Here is a 23,817-nt window from a genome sequence, read left to right on the forward strand (position 1 = left end):
TACTTTTTAGCTTAATTTTTGTTTTGTCTTCTTGTAAATCACTTTATATCATTGCCCCTAATTGGCCCCAGTCCCCTGTTTAATAGCCACTATTATCCTTATGAGCAAAGGACCACTTCTTTTTATCCACACTTTGTAGTATATAGTGCATATTGTTGTCAGTTTTGGGGTAATGTTTTTTTTTTTTTTTCAATTCAAATCAATAGTCTATGCCCATTTATTTACTTAGATGGTAAACAGACATACACTGTAATGATGGGTGTAATGTACAGTCATCCGGTCATTAGCACAAAATAAACTCCCTCTGGGTGATACAAGATCTCCTATTCTGATCACCCTCTCTAATTTTTAGTGTTAATGACTGTTATGAGTTTTCACTGATATATGTATTTTATATATGATATAATATAAACTAATTATGTGAAATGAGACATATCCAACATTTCTTAAACAGTTAGTTGAACTGTTGTCACAATAATCAATTATATAAATTAAATATGAATTTATGACAGCCACAAATTACTATTACTGAGTTATTTTTAAGTGTATTATAAGCATATAGTGCTAATATGTGAAATTCATTTAAATGAACTAATTTGATATAGATGAGAGGTGATTTGTCACAGCATGTTACTCGCTTGCAAAATAAACATGGTGTAACTGTGTCGAACAATAAAAAACTCGAAACATGAGGAGACTTGCATTCTCTGATGCACTCACATGTTCCAAAAAGACAGTACAGTTGCACTGTAAAAAAATTAATAATCTCCACAATTCCACAATGTCTGTCAATTTACTTTCTGCATGCTGTGCATAAACATCAATATTTACACACACACACACACACACACACACACACACACACACACACACACACACATGTTGGTTTTTGTGGTTTATGGGGACTCTCCATAGGCGTAATGGTTTTTATACTGAACAAACTGTGTGTGCTATTGCCCTATACCAACCCTACACCTAAACTTAGCCCTCACAGGAGACTTTGTGCATGTTTAGATTTTCAAAAAAACACCATTTAGTATGTTTTTAAGCCTTTTGAATTACGGGGACATAGGCAGTGTCCTCATAAACCACCTTCATATTGTAATACCTCTGTCATACCCATGTCATTATACAAATGTGTGTCCTCATAAACCACATAAACATGCACACACACACACACACACACACACACACACACACACAAAAGGAGTTCTCAGAAATTTTCTAACTATTTTGGATGATTCATTCTTTTACAGAAACAACAGCAATTTATGTCATGTTGTTATAATTTTGTTTAAAGCACTGAATGATTTATTGCGTGCCACTTTCTTATTTTTGTAGAAAGTACAGTCAATCGTAATGCAACTTTGTAACAATCTGACCATTTTAGAAATGTTATCTAGAGTTAATGTTTGTGTAAATTAATTTGCCATATGGCTGTAAAATTCCACTGCAGTAAGAACATTGAACCTAAGAGCTTGAGATGCTTCAACACCTGAGACATGGCTTGAACCAAAAAGAGCAGAGTGGGCTGTGAATTTATTAAACAGACAAAAATAAAGAACTCACCCAGGGAGAACCACATGAGAAGTTCCTACAGGTACAATCTCCATGGACTTCCCCCAAAACTTATTCCTCCACCTCACGTCTAATATCAGTCACATACAACACACTCAGCTTCATATCTACAGACAACATTAGCTTATTTGTACTGACACAATAAGCCTGGTATTATTAGTGTGCTGTTACCTTGCCAAAAGATGAAGTTTTTAGATTCGGCTTGACAGGCAGAAATGGGGGGGTGATGGCTGACCTGGAGGATGAAAACAGAGCAGCTGTGAGAGCCGTACGCACATTCACAAACCTGCTCACAATTACAGCTTACAGTGAGCATCCTACCTGCTCTGCCACAAAACGAAAGCCTTTGTCTGGACGATCACACTCGTAGGTCTCACCCAACACTGGATTAAAGGGTTTTCCTCCTGCTCTGTAGTAACTTGAAGCATAGCTAGACACAGCAAATGTAGCGATGTACACCTACAAACATAACACAGCGCATTTAGTTAGTTATGTATATTTTATTAAAGGGATACTTAATTCACCCTAAAATGAAAATCTCCTGAAAATCTACCCACATCAGGGTATCCAAAATGTACAGTAACTGAATTTGTTTATACATCGGAACAGATTTGGAGAAATTTTGCATTACACCAATGGATCCTCTGCAGTAAATGGGTGCCGTCAGAACGAGTGATCAAACAGCTGATAAAAACATCACAATAATCTACAAGTAATCCACACGAGTCCAGTCCGTCAATGTCATCTTGTAAAGTGAAAAGTTGCATGTTTGTAAGAGAAACATCCATCATTAAGGCTTTTTAATTTGAAAATATCACTTCTGGCAAACATACGAGTCTATAATCCATGATAAAGCTTCCTCCGGTAAAAATGTCCATACCCTGTTGTCCTGTCAAATCAAAATCCACCAATGTATTTGTTTAGGACTGTTTTGGACTGGTCTCACTTATAAACAATGCGTGATCCCTGCACATTTCTTTCAAGATTCAGATGAGATTATTGGAATTAAACAATATTATTTATGCCTAGAAGACTTGTATTTTAGCCGGAAGTAATAATTTGAAGTTAAAAATGTGTTAATGATGAATTTGTTTATTACGAACACACAGCTTTTCACTTTACAAGGCATTAATTGGTGGACTGGAGTCATGTGGATTATTTGTGGATTATTGTGATGTTTTTAGCAGCTGTTTGGACTCTCACTCTGACGGCACCCATTCACTGCAGAGGATCCACTGGTGAGCAAGTGACGTAATGCTAAATTTCTCCAAATCTGTTCTGATGAAGAAACAAACTCGTTCAAACTTTAAACAGCTTGAAGGTGAGTACATGTTAATCTTAATTTTTGGGTGAACTACTCCTTTAAGAACTTTTGAATTCACAACCTATTTTATTTTCAGAATCTTGCGTGAAACAAAACATATAGTCTGGACTTGTTTTTCATCTATTGGGAATTGATTGGAATAGGAAAAGTCAGTGTTTTACACTTTAATGTGACTTTGCATTTGTTTGTAGAGGACGAGTCCTCTTCTGGAACACCTCCAGAGCCCAGGAGACTTTTTAACAGGCATATAAAAGCTGAAAGTCATGTTTTCAAAAAAAAAAATAATAATAATAATTTCAAAATATCCCAATGGTAATGCTACTTTTTCAAACCTGTCATGTCATTACAGTATGTGCTATTATTGCTGGAATCTTAGTTATATTAATGTTAACTGTAAATTACTGTAATAACTAAGGAGCTCTCGTGCACCTCATTTCCATTCAGTACCAGAAATATTTTCTTTAGCCAATCAACTGAGGGAAAATGTGGCCTATGTGACATCAGCTAAGATTGAAAGTCATTTCAGAGGTAGAGAAATGTATTTTTTGGCTGGAGACAATTTCTTCTATGAAATAACAGGCCAAGATTTAAATTAAGATTTAAGATTTGTGATTAAACTTCATCAGTAAGCATACTGAAAAGCCACTAATCTACTGGCCTAGACATTAGTGCAATGAAAATTCGAAAGCTGAACCTATTATTTAAACTGAGACAGAGGATTACTTTTTTCCTCAAGAGACTAAGAACAATGATGGGCACTCAGAGTGTCACTGGATACAGTAGAGTGCAGCTGACTAAAGCACATCTCCAAGAAGGGAGAATGATCTCTGAACAATAACCATGCTCTCATGAGTAACAGTGGATCTCATGATGATGAGCTTGGATAAGACAGGCTTTCAAAAGAATCACTCTACTCCTAGACAATCACATCAGTCTAATTAAGTCTAATGCATTGTAACATCATAAGTCAGACTATGGATGTGTGTGTGTTTGTGAACTTAACAATATTAATAGCAAACATACAATGTAATGATAATATACCATCATTTCAAATTATTGTGATATAATACTGTATTGTGGTATATTATTATAACAATGATTGTTATAGAATGCTTACTTGAAATCAAACTATAAATGTGTGAATATTATAATATTAAAAGTAAACAATATATCCAATACTCAAATTATATATATATATATTATTTTGATATAATATAGTATTATAATATTTTGTATTATAATATTTAATATTTATATGCAGACGGAATCGCGGAATCCAGTCTTAAATACGGAATTTAAAGTATAAGGCGGAATATCATGGAATTTGCCAAATTTTGGATGGATTCATCAAAAGTAGGTAAGTACACTTAAATCAAAACACAATTTGGACTAATGTCTGCGAATATTAATCAGCAAAAATACATTTTAAATATGAATCTCTGAGTGAATGAATGGAGCAGACGCACGTTTTTGTTTAACACGAAAACACTGTTTTCAGCCGCTTTGCCTCAATCGTGACAAAAATATTACTTCATGTAATGATAGCACTACAGCTAATAATACAATTATTGAAACATTATTTTTAAAGGAATATTTACCAGAATTTATTTAGCAGAAAAATAAAACATTTGTATTTTTGTTCAACTTTTTATCAATTGCTGTTTAGTATTGTAAGTTTCATTATTTCAATTAATTAGACATGTTTTTGATGAATACAATTTAATTTACCCTCACCCAATACACATACTAGGTGCCTGTATGTCTGTGATGACTCCAGGCCCCCGGTTCCATGGCAACCAATCTGATAACACCAGTTTTATTACTCAAAGGAATGCGGGTAGAGCAACACTCACTTCATTTCCCCTTAGGAAAATGGACTCTTCTCTAATTAATTCATAGAAAAACCTTTCTGTGAATGAACACACATATCCTTCAGGTCATTGTGTATATTATTACTGTTCTTGTATATGTTCTTGTGTATTGTATCCTGTTTTATGCATGCTTATGATAGATCACTAGTTAATATCACTTTAACTGTATCATGTTTGGTCTCTATCAATTCGTCTTCGGATGATCTAATTGAGAGTGTATATTATATGTCGATACCTATGCAACATACAAGTGTTCTAGGAATCTTTATTAGTTTGTATATCAACTTCCAATCCAGTTCATATGCAAATTGCCATGCATGGGGACAAAGAGTCGTAAACTTTACCTCCAAAAGTTCAAGTCACCATAGGCTCTTTGACTCCCCAGAGCTGTGACCTCTATAGCAGATAAAGCTCTCACATTCAGTGACGCCCCGGCTGTCTGCGGTTCTGTTATGGCGCTTTTCCACTGCATAGTACGGCACGGTACAGTTCAGTACGGCACACTTTTGGGGGGTTTTCCACTGGGTACAGTACCTGGTACTTTTTTTAGTACCACCTCGGCCGAGGTTCCAAGCGAGCCGTACCGTTACCAAAACGTGACGTGTAAACTCTGCTGATCACTGATTGGCCGGAGAGTATCATCTCTGCCTGCGTCATTGAACTTGCGGCACGAGACACAACAGACCCGCTAGATTTAAATCAGCACAGCCAGCGAAGGATCGAGCGCAACTGTTTTGAATGGGCGCACCATTTTTAACAACCAAAAATGGCTGTCGTTGTCTGTTGAGGAAGTACAAAGTCCCTTTCTTTGATAGCCGAGGAGCGGATCCAGCGAGAGCTTGATGGAGCGACACGGAATTAAAAAGTTTTTCAGGAGTCACGGCGGTAGAGGCAGCGCAACTATATAACGACACGTGAATAACCCGCCCACTCTAAACGTGGTACTAAACTGCAGTGGAAACGCAAACCGAGCCGAACTGAGCCGTGCCGTTCTGAACCGAGCCGAGTCGTACCACGCAGTGGAAAAGCGCCATTAGATTATGAGAAGATGAGGATGTGAGCTAGAACTCTTCTGCACCTCTTAAGTTTTGTACCAGGCCTTGCGGCCTAGTCTTTCCATTCAACCAAAGCTCCTCGGACCTCAGCAGATCTCTTTCTTAGCTCTTTTTCCACTCTCTACCTGGAAGACCATTTCTACCTCAGAACATCTTTGGAATTCATCACTCTTCAACCCAGAAGAACGTGATCGGGAGTCCAAAACCTTGAAACCATGAAGACTTTCATCTGAGACTGCATTCCGGACACTCGTCATGACCAAACGCATTGCAAGTATTGTACATTTAACTAAACGAAACAGAGTACAAGTTATAGACCCCGTTATAAACGGCGCTGATGGTTTTACTCAGGTGGTTAAATGACTTTTTCCATAACTGCATTCTCTGGTTTTCCTGATGGTTTCATCCATTTCAAGATTCAAGATTTTTATTTGTCACATACACAATTATACAGAGTATAACCAGCAGTGAAATGTAGGTAATCAACTCTCAACTCTCATTTGCCCTTTCACCATGTACAGTTGGGCAAAAAAGTATTTAGTCAGCCACAAATTGTGCAAGTTCTCCCACTTAAAAAGATGAGAGAGGCCTGTAATTTTCATCATAGGTACACTTCAACTATGAGAGACAGAATGGGGGGAAAGAATCCAGGAAATCACATTGTAGGATTTTTAATTAATTAATTGGTAAATTCCTCTGTAAAATAAGTATTTGGTCACCTACAAACAAGCAAGATTTCTGGCTCTCACAGACCTGTAACTTCTTCTTTAAGAGGCTCCTCTGTCCTCCACTCGTTACCTGTATTAATGGCACCTGTTTGAACTCGTTATCAGTATAAAAGACACCTGTCCACAACCTCAAACAGTCACACTCCAAACTCCACTATGGCCAAGACCAAAGAGCTGTCGAAGGACACCAGAAACAAAATTGTAGACCTGCACCAGGCTGGAAAGACTGAATCTGCAATAGGCAAGCAGCTTGGTGTGAAGAAATCTACTGTGGGAGCAATTATTAGAAAATGGAACACATACAAGACCACTGATAATCTCCCTCGGTCTGGGGCTCCACGCAAGATCTCACCCAGTGGAGTCAAAATGATCACAAGAACGGTGAGCAAAAATCCCAGAACCACACGGGGGGACCTATGAATGACCTGCAGAGAGCTGGGACCAAAGTAACAAAGGCTACCATCAGTAACACACTACGCCGCCAGGGACTCAAATCCTGCAGTGCCAGACGTGTCCCCCTGCTTAAGCCAGTACATGTCCGGGCCCGTCTGAAGTTTGCTAGAGAGCATTTGGATGATCCAGAAGAGGATTGGGAAAATGTCATATGGTCAGATGAAACCAAAATAGAACTTTTTGGTAAAAACTCAACTCGTCGTGTTTGGAGGAGAAAGAATGCTGAGTTGCATCCAAAGAACACCAGACCTACTGTGAAGCATGGGGATGGAAACATCATGCTTTGGTGGCTGTTTTTCTGCAAAGGGACCAGGACGACTGATCCGTGTAAAGGAAAGAATGAATGCGGCCATGTATCATGCGATTTTGAGTGAAAACCTCCTTCCATCAGCAAGGGCATTGAAGATGAAACGTGGCTGGGTCTTTCAGCATGACAATGATCCCAAACACACCGCCCGGGCAACGAAGAAGTGGCTTCGTAAGAAGCATTTCAAGGTCCTGGAGTGGCCTAGCCAGTCTCCAGATCTCAACCCCATAGAAAATCTTTGGAGGGAGTTGAAAGTCCGTGTTGCCCAGCGACAGCCCCAAAACATCACTGCTCTAGAGGAGATCTGCATGGAGGAATGGGCCAAAATACCAGCAACAGTGTGTGAAAACCTTGTGAAGACTTACAGAAAACGTTTGACCTCTGTCATTGCCAACAAAGGGTATATAACAAAGTATTGAGATGAACTTTTGTTATTGACCACTTATTTTCCACCATAATTTGCAAATAAATTCTTTAAAAATCAGACAATGTGATTTCCTGGATTCTTTCCCCCCATTCTGTCTCTCATAGTCGAAGTGTACCTATGATGAAAATTACAGGCCTCTCTCATCTTTTTAAGTGGGAGAACTTGCACAATTGGTGGCTGACTAAATACTTTTTTGCCCAACTGTATGAGTGATTGTACGTATGTTTGTTTGTTAGACTAGTTTGCATTAGTGTTCAGTTAATAAAAGTCATGTGCACAAATTACATGAGTTTCTGATTCTGCCTTGCAAATTAATGTCCTTTTTCGATTTTTGATCCTTTGATCCTTACTACATGCTCTAATGTATTAATACTTAGGAAAGTATTTTCTGTGGCCAAGGAAATACCCTTTCTTAGAGTTGATATGAACTTGCACTGAATGTTCGCTGGACGGACAGCGATGGCAATTCAGTTGATGGCAATTTAATTCTGCTACAGTTATTACTGTCAGCCGATATAAATAATTGTAATTAATCATAATTAATTGTAATTATTAATATACAATTCCCTTTTAAGCTAAATATTATTATACCAGAATGCTTTGCATTCACAAATGACAGTGAGAATGCCTCTTGAGAATTCATATTTGCACCAAAAAGTCACATTTCTTGGCATTTCTAGCATTCATTATTTGGATGGCTAAATTCCTTTTTATTTGAATGTGCACAATGACTGGGATTATCTTAAATAATAATGCAGGTTTATACGTGTTTTGAATCCAAACACTTTACATATGCAAAGAGGTTTGTGCAATTATGTGTGTGACCTCTTCCTACCATGCGCTCAAAGGGGTCCTGTGTGTGTGCAGCCTTGTCCAGCAGTTCGCTGTACTCCAGTTCCTCACACAGTCTCTGCAGTGTGTTGAGAGGCTCGTTGAGTTGAACAGGCATGGCTACTTTAGACAAGTCCTTCCCGATGTTGTTCTTCAGGATATTCCACAGGCTGATATTGCTGGTATTGGGACTGGGGGAGGGAAGACAAGACCGCCGCTGTTCCTGAGAACCACCGTTCTCTACACAAGCTGAAAAAGAAAAACGATGTTCAGGAGCCTGATCTCCAGAAATGTCTTAGGAAGTTTCAGTTCAGGGCAGGCATGTTAAATTTGCTTGTCAGTGCTTTTTCTGAACACTGCTATGAAACAGCTGTCAAATGTAGACCGTAAGAGATTCCCACTGAATCTTTGAAATAACACTGGAATGACAGTGAAATATCAATGACATGAGGAAAAATGTGGCATACCCACCTGTGAGTCTCTCATGCTCCACCTCGTTGCTGAAGTTATCCATAGACACGTTGTCACTGATGTCACTGATATATGAGTCATCTTCCGAAGGCTAGCAGGAAACCACATATCATTATTACAGGTGTTTGGCTCTTTGACAATATAAATGTATCACAGACCACTTAGCAGCTGAAAATCATCAACATGTGCATCCCTCCGCACTCTTTAATAAACCACATGATCAAAACACATATTTTTGTGTCCATCACTCCAATGGAAAAAAATAAAGAAAGTTTTTTTGTGGTACAAATTCTTGCAGAAGCCTAATTCTGCATGAGGTATTTTTAGAGAGAAGCAATTATCTCAATTTTCATATTACTTCTGCTACAGGACACGCTTGAGCAGGTCGGCCTCAATGTGAGGCAGAAATGAAGTTAAGAGTGAGAAAGCAGGGATGGCAGGCAAGCTGTGAAATGTCATGCGCAGCACTTATTACATGTTTAATATAATTAGTCCTTTCCTCTGTCTACTAATAGGGTTTGGTTCAATGTCTGCCTGAGGTGAAGGAGAAAGCAGAGGCAGCCGGTCTCCTGAGGAGGTGCAGTAAATCTATTGGACGATTTGGTAGAGAGTTTAAAAAACATGACACTAGTCTACTATAGCCAAACTGTGTTGTGCATGGATACTTCCAGTGTATGACTCATTTTGGTCACTTCTGGTGCCCAGCTGTACCCTTACTGCACTGACACTTAGAGCAGCACATTTATGGGACTGATAGAAAAGATGGGATTTCATTCTCACCTCATTTTCTGAAGAGCTAGCTGACAGCAGCACTTCCTGTGCATCAAAGAACTCCGATAGAGACTCTGTAATGGAAGCTCTGCTCTCATTAGACACCTGGTGGACAAGAGGACGGGAACCATCACTGGAGTCTTGCTTCTGTATGAAGAAAAATCATGGTTTCAAGTCACAGAGCCGAACGGGTGAAAAGCAAAAAGAAAAAAATTATATATAATTAATTATATAATTATTTATATAATGCCTATTATTTGAACCATTCAATTCTTTTTCAATGTTTTCATAACAATTAAGCACAGTATCCCCCAAACTTCTCATTACTGTAACATGCAAAAAAATACTCATAACTAATGTAATACAGAACTTAATAATCCAGTCAAGTTACATTGTTTATTATGTTAAAATCAGCATAAATGAACCCTCCTACTGCATTCGAGTCAGTTTAGACACGGAAGAACTTTGCAAATAGGTTAAGAATATCAAAATATAATTTTAATCATTTATAATTTTAATGTAACAATTAAATAGCTTATTTATAATATATCATATTATTAAATGTCCATTGCAATGCTTATTTTGTTCTTGGCAAACTTTTACCTGGATATCAAGTGGGGCTTTGCACATGATATTATGTAGACTTTTTTTTTTTTTAAATCTGTGAGTCAGACTCGTCTAAAAAAATATTTTGTAATATACAGTACATTTAGGCTCTTTCCCCTATCACACTTTTAACATGGTAAACACGAATATACATGCATAAATAAACTATAAACAGATAAAAGATTTAACAAATAAACTTGAACTACAGTCCAAAGTGAATGTATTAATAAAATGGTAATAACACAGTAATAATCAATGCATAGAAATGTTTGCATAGCCGTTAATTAATGAGAAGGTATGTCAGATATAATCAGATATGTTTTAAACATGGTTTAAAAAAAAAATGTTATAAGCTCACGTTCCACTAGGTCAAACTGACTCGCAAAATGTATGAGTAGGTTTTGAATAAATTATGAGTGAATTATTAAATACCACCAGTATTTGTTTTTTTTTTTTTAGAGTGAGAGTGATGAGAATGAGATTTTTCAACAGTTATGAGAGTTATGATTTTTATGCAGTGGGCTACAGAGATCTGTTATGTGTGTCTAATTATCATGAAAATCCTTAGGGATGCGCCGATATGAAATTTTGGCTGATCCCGATAACCGATAATTCTTTATATTTCAAAGCCAATAACCGATATGTTGGCCAATTAATCTTAATCTAATTTTTGAGACCCTGATTACAAAAATCCAATCAAAAAATGTCTCTACCCGTACCAAATCGTTGAAACATGGTAAATAAATCCCAAAGAATTCACAAATTTCTATTACGGTAGTATTCTCTTTCATAATGTTGTGTATATGACAGGCCCAGTTATAGTTATTAATGTTGTGCATTTTTGTTTAAGCTGCACGCGCTGAAGCTAAAGACCTGAACACCGGTAAACTGTAGTGCGTTACTAGCAGCTTATTTAACTCAAGAAAATGCATCCTATGAGGTTAATCATATATTTATACAATATAAACATAATATTACAACTTATATATGTACAGAATGACGCAGTTATAGCGTGTTACAGTTAGAATGTTTAACTCCTGTTGTGGACACACTCTTCTCTTCCATAACAACACACTGAAATACAGCAAACAAACCCCCAAAAATTCACGTTTTATTATAATAATGTTCTCATTAGAATGTTATATACAAAATATTCCCAATCATGGTTATTAATGTTGCTTTATGTAGCCTTTTTGACAGACTTGCCCTGTACAAGTTGCACCTAAGTGTATTGTCCTTTTCAAAGTGATTCCAATAATTTTTCAAGCAATTCAAAACCATCATGGCGAACAGTGCGCATCTGAAGTGTATCTGAAGGAAATACTACATTATTTATCGGCTTTAAGATATTACCCAAATTTTCATATCAGGCCGATAACAGTAAAAATTAACATTTATCGGCCGATACCGATATGGTGGCCCATATATATCGTGCATCCCTAAAAATCCTTATGGAAAAAATATCATTGGTCTTAAAATAGGTTTCATTTTCATTACATGATACCTAAATTCTTATTTGTTTCTTTTCATTTTTAGTTTAAATTTGTCCCAGATATTTCTTGGCAGCTTTCATGAGATTCAACTCATTAGCTCGCATACGAAGCAAAAAAGATACAAGTTCCCAACAGAAGATTAAAACAAAAATGCAAAATGAGGGAAAATATTTCTTATCAGCACAAGACTAAGTTAAAAAACAAAATTGGCAAACAGTCAGACAAAAAGGAAAGACAGTTGGCAGAGCTTTGCAAGCTAATTAGCGTTAAAGCATTATGTTGACTAGAATGTCAATTAGGGAAGTTGGTTATTGACATAACAATTCCACAGGAACATAACTCTAATAGCATGTAAAGCGTGGGTTCTGTATATAAGGTTGTTAGTGAGCATGCAAGTGGGTTTGGGCATAAACTATCCAGAGACATGATTAACTGGCACTACTGAGCCTGACTCAGCCTCTCCATATAGTATCTGTGGATTCAATTAGCATAAATCAACTTGAACCTTGGGTTTTATTCCGAGGTAACAAAAACTATTCAGTTGACAAATCTTACGCTAATTCTTTCAACAACAATGAATCCTCTACTTGTGATGACTAATGAAAAGTATGGTTGGTGGCAGCTATAGAAATGGTCTTGTCTTGACAATGGCACTAATGATAACACATTTCCCAGACCCACCTGCAGGGGGCCAGGGCTGAGGTTTATATGGACAGAGGGATCAGAGATGTGCGACTCAGCATGAATCTTGCACAGACGCTCTCGCAGCTCAGCGTTCTGTGTTACAGCCTGCAAAAGCAACCAGCAGATACTCACATGGCTTCCACATAGAGCTCCTAACTATCACATATACCGTAAACAATGAAATGAAAACAGGTCATTATTTATTTACCCTCATCTATTTCAAAGGCCTATAGTTACTAGAACTAAGCAAAGACAATAACTCTTAGGGGCCATACACGCAGAACACGTTTTTCAATTCAATTGGACTACTTTTCCATTGTTTTTCTATGAAAATGTGCTAGACAAACGTCTTTGACCTCTGCGTTTGCGTTTTTTGCAGCGTTATTTTGCACGACACTGTGTTTTAAAATTGTGGTGCTCAAGATTTAAAAAAATGTGTTTTGAGACTTTGTTTTTTCCCCCATTCCACTGTCCATGTCTATGTGTGAATGGCCCCTTATTTTAAATAAATCGGAAATACATTCTCAAATCTTGCACTTATTCAAATGTGCTGTGTGAAGATATGCTGCAACAGTTTTGATGATTAAATGGGTTTCATTGTAACTGCCAAGTTTGAATTAGGGGTGTCACAATTATATCGGTACTGACAATAACCGTGATAGTTAAAAAATGAAATACTAACATACTGTCAACATTATACATACGATAATATTGTAATTATTCTTTATTTGACCCTCGAACTCTAGCACTCTCTATTCTAATTCTGTTTTATCTATCTTTGTATTTATTAAATCTTTGTATTTATTAGTCTTCTTTGTATCTATCTGACCCTCTAACACTAGATTTTTTTTATTCTATCTACTTGTTTTCTTTATAAAAAATTGTTATATCGCTTACATTTTTCTGCTCTTTTGTTGGTTTTGATTGCTTCTCATATTGTCCTCATTTGTAAGTCGCTTTGGATAAAAGCGACTGCTAAATAACTAAATATAAATGTAAATGTAAATAATTTAGCACTAGTAATGATTTGTCTGACACTCCAATATAGTAGCTTATCATAAAATTTGAAAAAAGTAGAGGCAGTGTGTAGCTACTACTGCCACACAAAGTCATGTTAGATGACAGGCAAAAGTGAACATGTGATTCATGGGTCAAACAAATGGAAACAAAAATAAACAAAGATAAATTTGAAATAGTTTTTGCCCCAAAAATTTCTATTGATACATTGTAATAAAAAATAAATTTGAGATTGGTTCAATTATTTTGGTGAGTAAAAGTAATACAAAAACATGTTGCCATGACTTGTTGAGCATATCATTTTAAGTTATGCAAAATTCAACCCACATTTTTTAAAAATGACTTGTACAGTTGATTTGATTATTATACTTAATTAACTGAATTAGCAACTGAACTTAAGTTTTAGTAGGTGGAACCTTTTTACAGTGCATTGTGATAATATAGATAATTATTTTATTATTGTAAACATTGTGAATTCTTTTGGCCACAATAAATGCGTAGTGTAAATCTGATAACGTGGCAGCCCTAATGTGAAAACGCAAAAGTGAATCTGAGATTTAAACAAGCAAAATGAGAATGTGACAGAATAGGATTTGATTTTCAGGTAATACTGTAACTTAAAGTTTAATGAGGTATATGGACTTTTAATTTTTTATATTTTTTTAGAGCTTGACAACCCTGATCTTAGCATGTTTTCGTTTTGTGGAAAAGTGCAGCATGAACATTCTTCGAAATATCTCTCTTTGTGTTCTAAGCAGGAAAGAAAGTTAAATAGGATTGGATGAGGGTGAGTAAATTACTACATTTTTAATTTTCAGCTGAACTATTCCTTTAAAATTGTCTAGCAGAACAGAAAAGTTCTGGAGTTCAAAATTACTTGAGACTAAACGTGACCAGTTAGGTTGTTAGGTTGGAGCTAGACTTTGAATTTCAAACAGATTTCCTGCAGTTCTAAAAGATAACAGATGTTAGTTTGGCTCTCCCAGAAGTGCTAGAGTGGGGGTCTGCTTCACAATAACGTGACTCACTGAGGAAGATGAGTCATAATTCAGTGTTACAGAACTCGATTTAGCACAGACTGTTTTTAGCATGTAAAAATGTTGCTGTGAGGGTCAACACTATTGTTCACAAGATTCATTAGAAGCTCGACATACTCATTGTACTACAATAGCACTTCCACAGGTAATTCTCTGCACTTTATTAGAAAGCTCTAAATCTAAATACTGTCTTATACTTTAGCCATTCGTGAATTTATATAAGAGCAGCATGTTTACATCAGCACCAAACAAGAGCTCTGCTTGCATGCAATGCTTTAAAGAAAAGTTTAGACAAGAAATTTAACGATTGTTAGTAAATAGCATTGAGTCTGAGGAAATGCACAGAGAGGAAATGTGTGTGTGTTTGTGTGCGTACAGCAGCCAAGGTATTCTTCAGTCCCAGGAGCTGGGCCGAGGGGGCAGGACAAGACTCGTGCTCCAGCATCTGTTTAAGTCTCTCTTTCTCAGTCGTCAACATGCACAGGGCTGATTTCATGGTTGTATGAACTGGAAACAAACACAAAAAAAGAGTCAAGCATCATTTCAGGAATATATATAAGGACAAATCATTTAAGGATCTGATTTGGTTCTCACATCTTCATGCATGATTTATGAAACATGATTTATGAAACACGATCTGCTTGTAATTTGAGGGAGTATACATGTTCATGCAATGCCTAATAATCTCTGAGTCATATGTCAGGAAGAAAAAATGTGTATTTTAGTGCAAGTATTCTCCACTTTCATTATAGCAGGAGTGTGAAGGGCCTTTCACACGAGCAAGTTTCATGTGCTGCTTTGGCCTCCTAAAACCTGCTGCAGATGCAGATCGTAAAGGTGATTTTAAAACATTGCCATAGTAGCAAGGAAACAGGAACTGTGCGCAGTAAACAGTGAAAACAAGTACTTGAGCTTAGAACAGAAAACGGTTGGTATTACTTTGATACTTAACAAAAAAAACTAACAACTTGTTGAACATGGTTTCACCAAAGTTGACTTCTTCAAAATGTCCTTGGTGAATAATAAATGAGTAAAACATAAATGAGTACTAGAACTGAGTTCTGCTCTTAGAGAGGTTGAAGAGTTTAACCTCATATTTTTCGTACCTAAACTAAAACCTAAATGAGAAACCTAAAATGAAAAATCTAAATAATATAAATATATATGTTATTTAGAAAATATTATATTATATATTATAAGTTTGGGGTCAGTGTGATTATTTTTTAAAAGAAATTAATACTTTTATTCAGCAAGGATGCATTAAATTGATCAAAAGTTACCAAATATTTCCAATAAATGCTGCTCTTTTGAACTTTCATCAAAAAATCTTGAAAAAAAACACAAAAAATATTAACTGTTTTTAACATTGATAATAATAAAAAAAATACTTCTTGAGCACCAAATCAGCATATTAGGATTATTTCTGAATGATCATGTGACATTAAAGCCTGGAGTAATGGGTACAGAAAATTCAGCTTTGCCATCACAGGAATAAATAAAATTTTAAAATAAATTGAAAACAGTTTTTTTGAATTGTAATGATATTTCAAAATATTACTGTTTTTAATGCATTTGTTTATCAAATAAATGCAGTCTTTTTGAGCACTGTAGACTTGTTTTAAATGAAAAAAATATATACATTTAAATAAATTGAATTATTAATCACATACGTTAAGGTGGTAACTTCGACCTAATATAAAAAGAATATGAGATCTTTTCATAGAGTTTGACAGTTTTAGCAACTCAGGTGAAATGCTGGACCTCTCAGACACTGTGTACGTCAAGTAAAAAGGGAAAACTTTCTAGTTTTTGTGTTGGTTAGTGTAGTTTTTACCACTACACAAAACTACACATTAATTTAAAGCTGTGTATCATGTGTCTTGTATTAGCAGGGACATTTCTGTCAAGCAATTTTTGAAACAGCATTATAGACGCACCAGTAATAAACAGATATTCTGTTCTGTACATTAGAGGTTTGATTATTTGCATGTCACTGATGCTGCCTAATTTGCAATGACCAACCACCTGCAGAAAATAACGGATTTTCCATTTCAATTCACGTGTCTGCAGGTCTGGAGCCACCAAATCCATTCATTTTGAAATACTGTGCTGGCATCCCTACAACGTATAACTAGCTTAAACAGCTAGATTAGATATAGTACATTAGGTCATCAGTATTCACTAAAAATACAATAGTAGTCAAAAAAACAACAAGAATTTTAGTATTTTATTCTTGCTGGTCACCTTACATAGAGAGGTTTTAATATTGTCCAATCAAACCTTCTGACCTATGCTAAGGGACCTGCTGGGTAATTTCTCTGAAAATGAGATGCTGTTTTTCACAATCTTCATGAAGACAAAGTGCAAAAAAACATTTGCAATCAACATCTGTCGCATTCTCCCGAGTTTTAGCTCTTCCCTCAGCAATTTCCTCCTGATGACATGTATTTTATATGCAAATAAGACATTCTGAGCCAAAAATGTGGGAATTAGGGGAGAATGATGAGGTATTATTTGTCACGTAGGATAAGTGCTGCACTATTCTAGTGATACATCACTAAAACTAGTTTACTGTGGCAGAACTCACGGTTGTTTGCGACACGGCAGAAGTCTTCCTGCAGTTTGGATACATCTATAGGCGAGTCTAGAGATTCATGGTAAGTCTTCTCATTGGTCAGGTCTACTGAAGAAAGGTTGGGATTGGATGCATGGAGACGGATAGAGCCTGCTGAGATACAGCTCGGAACCTTTAAAAATTAGGAGAAAATACCAGGTCAGTGGTCAATGATGGTGCTATTCATTTTGGCACAGAGCACTGCGAGTTAAATGGCCAGGGGAAAACATGACAGGAAATTTCTCTTGCATGCACTAATACTTAATGGTCCTTTGTGTAATACTTAAGGGACTATAAAACGAGGCGTGACTATCATTGTCATCACACTATTCGTGCATGTAATACATCAGCAAATCAGCTCAATAAAACATTACGTTACCATTAAAAATGCATGGCTCTCTAGTAACTTTAAGCATTCATGGAGTGATTCATAACTGCCTTGTAAGCTGCCTTGTCTTTTTAAAGGCAGTTTTATGTTTTAATATCTGCAAGTAGAAGGTCACGGATCACCTGCAGGGTTGTTTTGTTGTCTTTCCCGTAATTCTTGGGACGCCATTTTCTGGGATGTCTCTTCTCTTTTTTTGGGCTGTCGTATGTTGAAACCTATATAAAATGCAAGACAGTGAGACTGTGTTTTAAATTTTTTTAAAACTTCCTATCATTTGCCCAATACATATTGAAAGCCTTTTATTAATCCACTAAAACCGAATTTTTATACATACTGTATGCACACAATATATCAGTACATATCAGTTACTGACAGATATAAGAGATTTAGTTTTCATTTATCAGTATTGGATATATATTGGCTGATATTGGAAATTCAACTGTGCATGCTCATTTCCCATATTTTTTCATTTATATAGTTTTGCCATCTTCTAACACTCATCTAGCAAGTTCATATTTAAACACACTAGTAATTTAACAATTTAAATTAACTGTAATCTTTAGCTAATCTCGACATAAATATCAATAGAAATATAAATTTTGCGATGGCCAAATTCACCTAATGACTGATTATAGTTATTTAGGGTTTTATTTTTAATTTATTTATACAAAATAGTATAGAATATTGGCCATCTATTGGCTATTGGGCATAACATGCAAAAAATAAAAAGTAAAAAGAGGAAGAATTCTGTGACAGCAAGTGGATTAACGCCCAGCATCTTAAAGGACAAGTTTGCTGATTTATAACCAGCTTTGTATTGTTACAATATCAGCAGCAGTATATGTAAATGAAGCAAACTAGCCAAAGACAACATTTACATTCACAGGAGCAAAAGTAAACAGCAGTTGTAATAAAAAAAGGCGACCCATTTGGCAGATGAAAGGACAGCTTTCTGAATTATAGCTCATCTGTAACAGCGGTTATGTGGAATAATTAGATTTATGACTGCAAAACTCATCGTGACTATCCTTCTGAAATTGTGTCAATCAACTGAATGACTGTTTGTCAGTTGGCCCGCAGGCAAGAACATTAACAGCATCCACAGGCACAGCTGGACCACTGCCTGAGGAAATAAGCCTGGCCTTTTTTGAGGGCAGCAGTTTAAAAGATTTTAAAAAGTTAGTAAAATTTGTAAAACCCAAAATAATACTAATTCAACTAAATACATATTTGTTGGATATGTATAGAACACTTTATTATTATAATTTTGTGTGTGAGTGACATGTAACCTGCAGAGCGTTGATGGCCGGGGCGGAGTAGGTGCGGTGTAACACCTCCATACTTCTTAACAAGTGATCCAGTTCCAGCAGCTGAGCCTCACATACTGAGAGTTCTGAGAGAGAGAGACAAAGAACATTGTGCAGTAAAAAGCTGCAGACACAGCATTTTCAGAGTGAGATGGATTCATAAATTGGTGTGTGAGTACCTTTGGTGCACCTGTCCATGTCATCAGAAGACTGGAGCCAGGCGGTCACCTTGGCCTGACTGGTAAAAGATACCGGCAAGTGGAGCGAGGACTGCTTTGCAAGAGAGGCACGCTACATAAAGAGAGAAAGTTATTGAGGTGAAAGAGAGAAAGAGTTCTTCTGTAATACAGTGTTGGGGAGAAGCTAGTTACATGTAGTGGAATTAGGCAATTTAATTACACGATAAATCTAATTGAAATCAGTTACAGTTACTGAGAAAAAATGTGTAGTTAAATTACGGTTACTTATGAAAATGTTAACGATTACAAAAGAGGTTCCATCTGAATATTTTCACACACATGCAGATTTGATTGATTTCTTTCTCAAATTGCATTGATTGCTCTAAAATATGAGACAAAAAATGTTTCAGGAGTTTAGGACACAGAATAGCACACATAACTGTTTTATTTACTATTTGTGTTTATGTGTATACTTTACTTTTTAAGATTAACTGTTTTTCCAAGGTATTGTTAGAGGCTAGCGTTTCCTGTCATAGTTATGCAAAGACTTGATTTCAAAAACTGTTTCATAGCTATAAAACGATTTCTTCTAATGATTTTAAATCTGTATTTAACCCGAGAATGATCTCAAAGTAAAAAGAGGTGCTAAACTGTGATTTTGTGGTGACTGTGCTTTAAAATTAAATTAATATCATCTTAATTCAAGTGATGAAGGATTTTGAAAGTCTGATAGTAATCAGTGTTGAGTACTACTTTAAGATTAACCCTGCCTGGTTTACATGTTTGAAAATGATTAACAGCTGAAAACATTAGAAATTTAGAATTTAGTAATCAAATGTAATCTGTTGGATTACTTTAATAAATTCACTGAAATAGTACTTAGTAAATAGTACTTATTACATTTTAAATAGGGTAACTTGTAATCTGTAACCTAGTACATTTCCAAGTAACCTTCCCAACACTGGTAGACAAATTAAATAAACTAGTCATAGCGTGAAAAATGCTTTTTGAGACTCTTTTGTGAAAGTTGCCACAAATTGACAGAATGTTTAACCTTGAACAGTCCTTTAACATTCTCCCAAAGTTAAAGCACTTGCACAGTCTTCGTCATTTTATCTGACATTTATCTTTCCATCTAAACCCTCTATATGTCCCAAGGCGTTACCTTTCTGATGGACTGACTGTCAGGTATCGTGGGGGAGGAGGTGAGGGGGTAATGAGGGTGGAAGAGTGTTTTCTCATGAGGGAACATGGCAATCTCATTCTGCCTGTAAAGTCTATGGTGACGCAGCTTAGAGACCCATTCATCAAACAGCTCCTGGGACTTGATCTGCAAGCACAAGGAGACCACAGTTAAAGGTTCAGGATGAAGGAAACCTACTCAATCAGGATTCACAGGCTGCACTTTAAAATGGTCCAGATGAAGGTTGACCTCATGACTTCGTATTTGAAAGACCTGCTTCCTATTCCTGAGATCAAAAGTTCAAAACGTACTTGGAGAAAAAGCCAATGAAACCTATTTTGTCTCTTAAACGATTCTCTTTAGAAGAGGATTCACTACTTGGGAGCAGAATTTCATTTCAGACTCAAACTCTCTGTTGGGGCTTAAAAAGCTTTCTCTTATTAAGCTTAATCTCTTTTGGGATTGTAACAATTTGCTAAAAGCTTTAAACATGATAAAATTATATACTGATGATAACAGTATAATTTAACACTATTAACCATAATATAAGACAATATTGCAATTCATAGAAATTCATCACAAGAATTTCATGAAGTATCAAACAAATTTAAACATTTAGACAGTTACATTTATTTAGAACTTTATATTGAGCAATTTTATATTGACATCAAAATTTGTAACTATATTTAATGAGAGAATTCGGGGAAATGTGTTTTTTTCAATACGGTTAATGAAATGAAAATGATTAATTAAGATTATATATTAAATATAATTAAATATGTGTGTCTGTATGTATGCAAATTTTAATTACTAATTGTAATTGCAATTACATTTCATTTGAATTGAATTTCAGAATTAAATAAAAATTTTAATGCATATTACCTATAACATTCCATTAATTTAAACTGAATTATACTGGGATTTAAAATTAATTCTCAGTTCAGTTCTGAATATCAAAGTACATCAAAACTCTTTCTCACATAGCCACAAAACTCCATTAAAGAAATCATAACCTCTCAGTGCTACTTTAATATAAGGCTATAGCAAATCCCCTGTACCATCAAAATGTAACATGGTCCAGTAAAATTGCACCAAAATTCCAGTATGCACCAATCTCCACTAATGCTTTTTCTGTGACCGCAGAACATTCTTACTCTAAGGTCAGTCTAATACTATAATTGTTGTGATACCTTCAGGTGATAAATGTTTTCCTCGGCGTCCAGATCAATGCACTTGGCTTTCTTCTTAATGGCCATGACGGACAGTCCCACATCAATGCAGCCGTGGAGCTTGCCTTTCTCGACCTGCACAAAGTACAGACAGAAAATTTGACCTATAAATATCACCCCTACCTCGTATATCAATACAACAGATGCTAATTTGTTGCAATGCACTCAAATTACTACTGAGCAAATATGTTGCTCCTGGTTAAACCTCAATTGAATATAGATTCAAATTGAATTCTTGGCTCTTGTGCTTTTCCACAAATAATGAAATCTACTACATCCTTTCAAAAATACAACAGAGTGATATAACAGCCCTAGCCATCCCATCTTACTGTGGCTCTTTCATAGGTTTGCATGAATGACATAGAAGTAGGGATGAGAATTGTGAAGAATGTAAAGATTTTATTCTATTAATAAATCTTTTAGCATTTACAAGGAATAAATATTTGAAAAAAGTTAAGTAATTTTCTATTTTTTTAAATATTTTTTTAAATAATACTGACAAAACACATAAAGTGTATCTTTAACTAGTCAATAACTACACTGATTAGTTAAAAATATGAATTAAAAAGTACCTGCTCAAAAGGGACATTTACCCCATAAACTCACAAAATTTAGAATTTGCATATATAGTAGCTCTCTATAAGCATATTGTGCATTCAAAACAGTAAATTTCACAAAAGGTGACAAGTTTGCAGCACATTAAATGCAATAGAGCTCAGGCTAATTTTGCTAATGGATAACCTTATCAAACATTCATTCTCACAGGCACATTCAACTAGTGTACTTGATTTAGAGGCCAAAAAGGCTCCAGCTACATCTGAAAGATATATGGCAGGTTGAATACATACGCTCATTATAATTTAATACCCTGGCTCTAAGCGTCCACTTCATAATGCTGTTTAGGAGGGCAGGCTGGCATGAGGGAAGGTAGGTTGTATAACAGTTTCTGTTATGAAATTTACCGCTTTACATTTGCAAAATATCGGCTCTCGGATGCTATCAAACCCTGGGGACATTAACTTTGATTTTACATTCCCACAGCTTGAGGCTTTTATCAGCAGGAAACAGAAAGTTTATTGACAGAACGTTGGAGGTTTAGGACCTCTAAAGATTGTTGAAGCTCTGTGAAGACTTACTTGATGGGAAACTGACCACTAAAAGTCCTGAGTGCTTTAGTTCAATGAATTGTGTGTGTGTGTGTGTGGGGCCTTTAAGACTCACATCAGCTGCGCATTTGGCGTACTTCAAAATGCCCTTGTCCAAGTAGAAGAATCTCTGTGAAGAAAGAAGCACAAAGAGGAGAGGACAGAGGAGAAACTTGGGTCAGATTTATTTGGTAAATGATGAATGTCCTCTCAGGGGATGCTTACGCACTCTTGATGAATGAGAGGATGTGTATCGCTATGCCTCTTTTCTGTCTATTCTTGTATTCATTGTTTGGATGAAGGGGAATATGGGTATTTTGGAGAACAGACCTTTGAATGGCTTACTCAGGGTTGTATCTGAATATTAAACTGGCATAGAAGAAAGTATTTTTGCCTCGAAACAAGCTAACATCACCTTTAATTGTGTTTGTGTGTTTAAATTGAACAGAATGAGTGCTTTAATTGTCAACACTGAAAAAAAGTGGAATGACTGCCATTTATTTAAAGTGCATTTTTATGTTGGTCTAATCAAAAATCACAATTTCTGGTTTAACCTGTTTAGTTCAGTTTGGCTAAAATCAAAAAGAGCTCATCATTGAAAAAATTAAAAGAAACAACTTTGTCGATTTGCAGCTTTAATGACTGCAGACATTATTTGGGGTTTTATTAATGTTTCTGGTGTTTTCATTGTTGTTGTTAGTCCATAAGAGACAAGATGATGCATATTTTAAAAGGGCAGCACAATAAACATCAAGGTCTTTAATAGGGGTGGGCGATATGGGAAAAATATCATATCACGATTTTTTATAGAAATATCACGATTCACGATTTTTATCACGATTCTTTGTTAGTTTTACTATTTTGGTTTTACAAGTTGTCTGAGCATTACAGCCAAACTAGAAAGACAAAGATGCATGGCAGATATTTAGGCCAAAGTGGGCGAAGATAAAAAATCTTTGTCATTATTTTATTTTTCTTATTAAAAAATAAGAACAAAGATACACATTACAAATACATATAATATACAAATAAAACAAACAGTGCTTTATTTTCAGGTACAATAGGTGTATTTAGCAGAGCATTCAATGAAATTGAATGAACAAATATAAAAATAAAACA

General features: G+C 35.7%; 1 protein-coding gene across 1 annotated transcript in view; it reads right to left on the minus strand.

Annotated features, from left to right (window-relative positions):
* LOC306887635 (oxysterol-binding protein-related protein 3-like) overlaps positions 1-23,817 on the minus strand; it is an 81,443-nt gene that overhangs the window by 10,896 nt on the left and 46,730 nt on the right. The window contains exons 4-17 of the mRNA XM_079445533.1: positions 22,775-22,828; positions 21,515-21,628; positions 20,307-20,471; positions 19,142-19,253; positions 18,945-19,048; positions 17,778-17,870; positions 17,241-17,400; positions 15,030-15,160; positions 9,826-9,963; positions 9,046-9,136; positions 8,579-8,823; positions 1,900-2,037; positions 1,750-1,813; positions 1,570-1,648 (exon numbers count right to left, since the gene is read on the minus strand). Coding sequence (XP_079301659.1) covers positions 1,570-1,648; positions 1,750-1,813; positions 1,900-2,037; positions 8,579-8,823; positions 9,046-9,136; positions 9,826-9,963; positions 15,030-15,160; positions 17,241-17,400; positions 17,778-17,870; positions 18,945-19,048; positions 19,142-19,253; positions 20,307-20,471; positions 21,515-21,628; positions 22,775-22,828 — 1,688 coding nt within the window. The remainder of the gene's footprint in view (positions 1-1,569; positions 1,649-1,749; positions 1,814-1,899; positions 2,038-8,578; positions 8,824-9,045; positions 9,137-9,825; positions 9,964-15,029; positions 15,161-17,240; positions 17,401-17,777; positions 17,871-18,944; positions 19,049-19,141; positions 19,254-20,306; positions 20,472-21,514; positions 21,629-22,774; positions 22,829-23,817) is intronic.

This window comes from Barbus barbus, assembly GCF_936440315.1.
Source record: "Barbus barbus genome assembly, chromosome: 21".
In the NCBI taxonomy this organism is placed as follows: domain Eukaryota; kingdom Metazoa; phylum Chordata; class Actinopteri; order Cypriniformes; family Cyprinidae; genus Barbus; species Barbus barbus.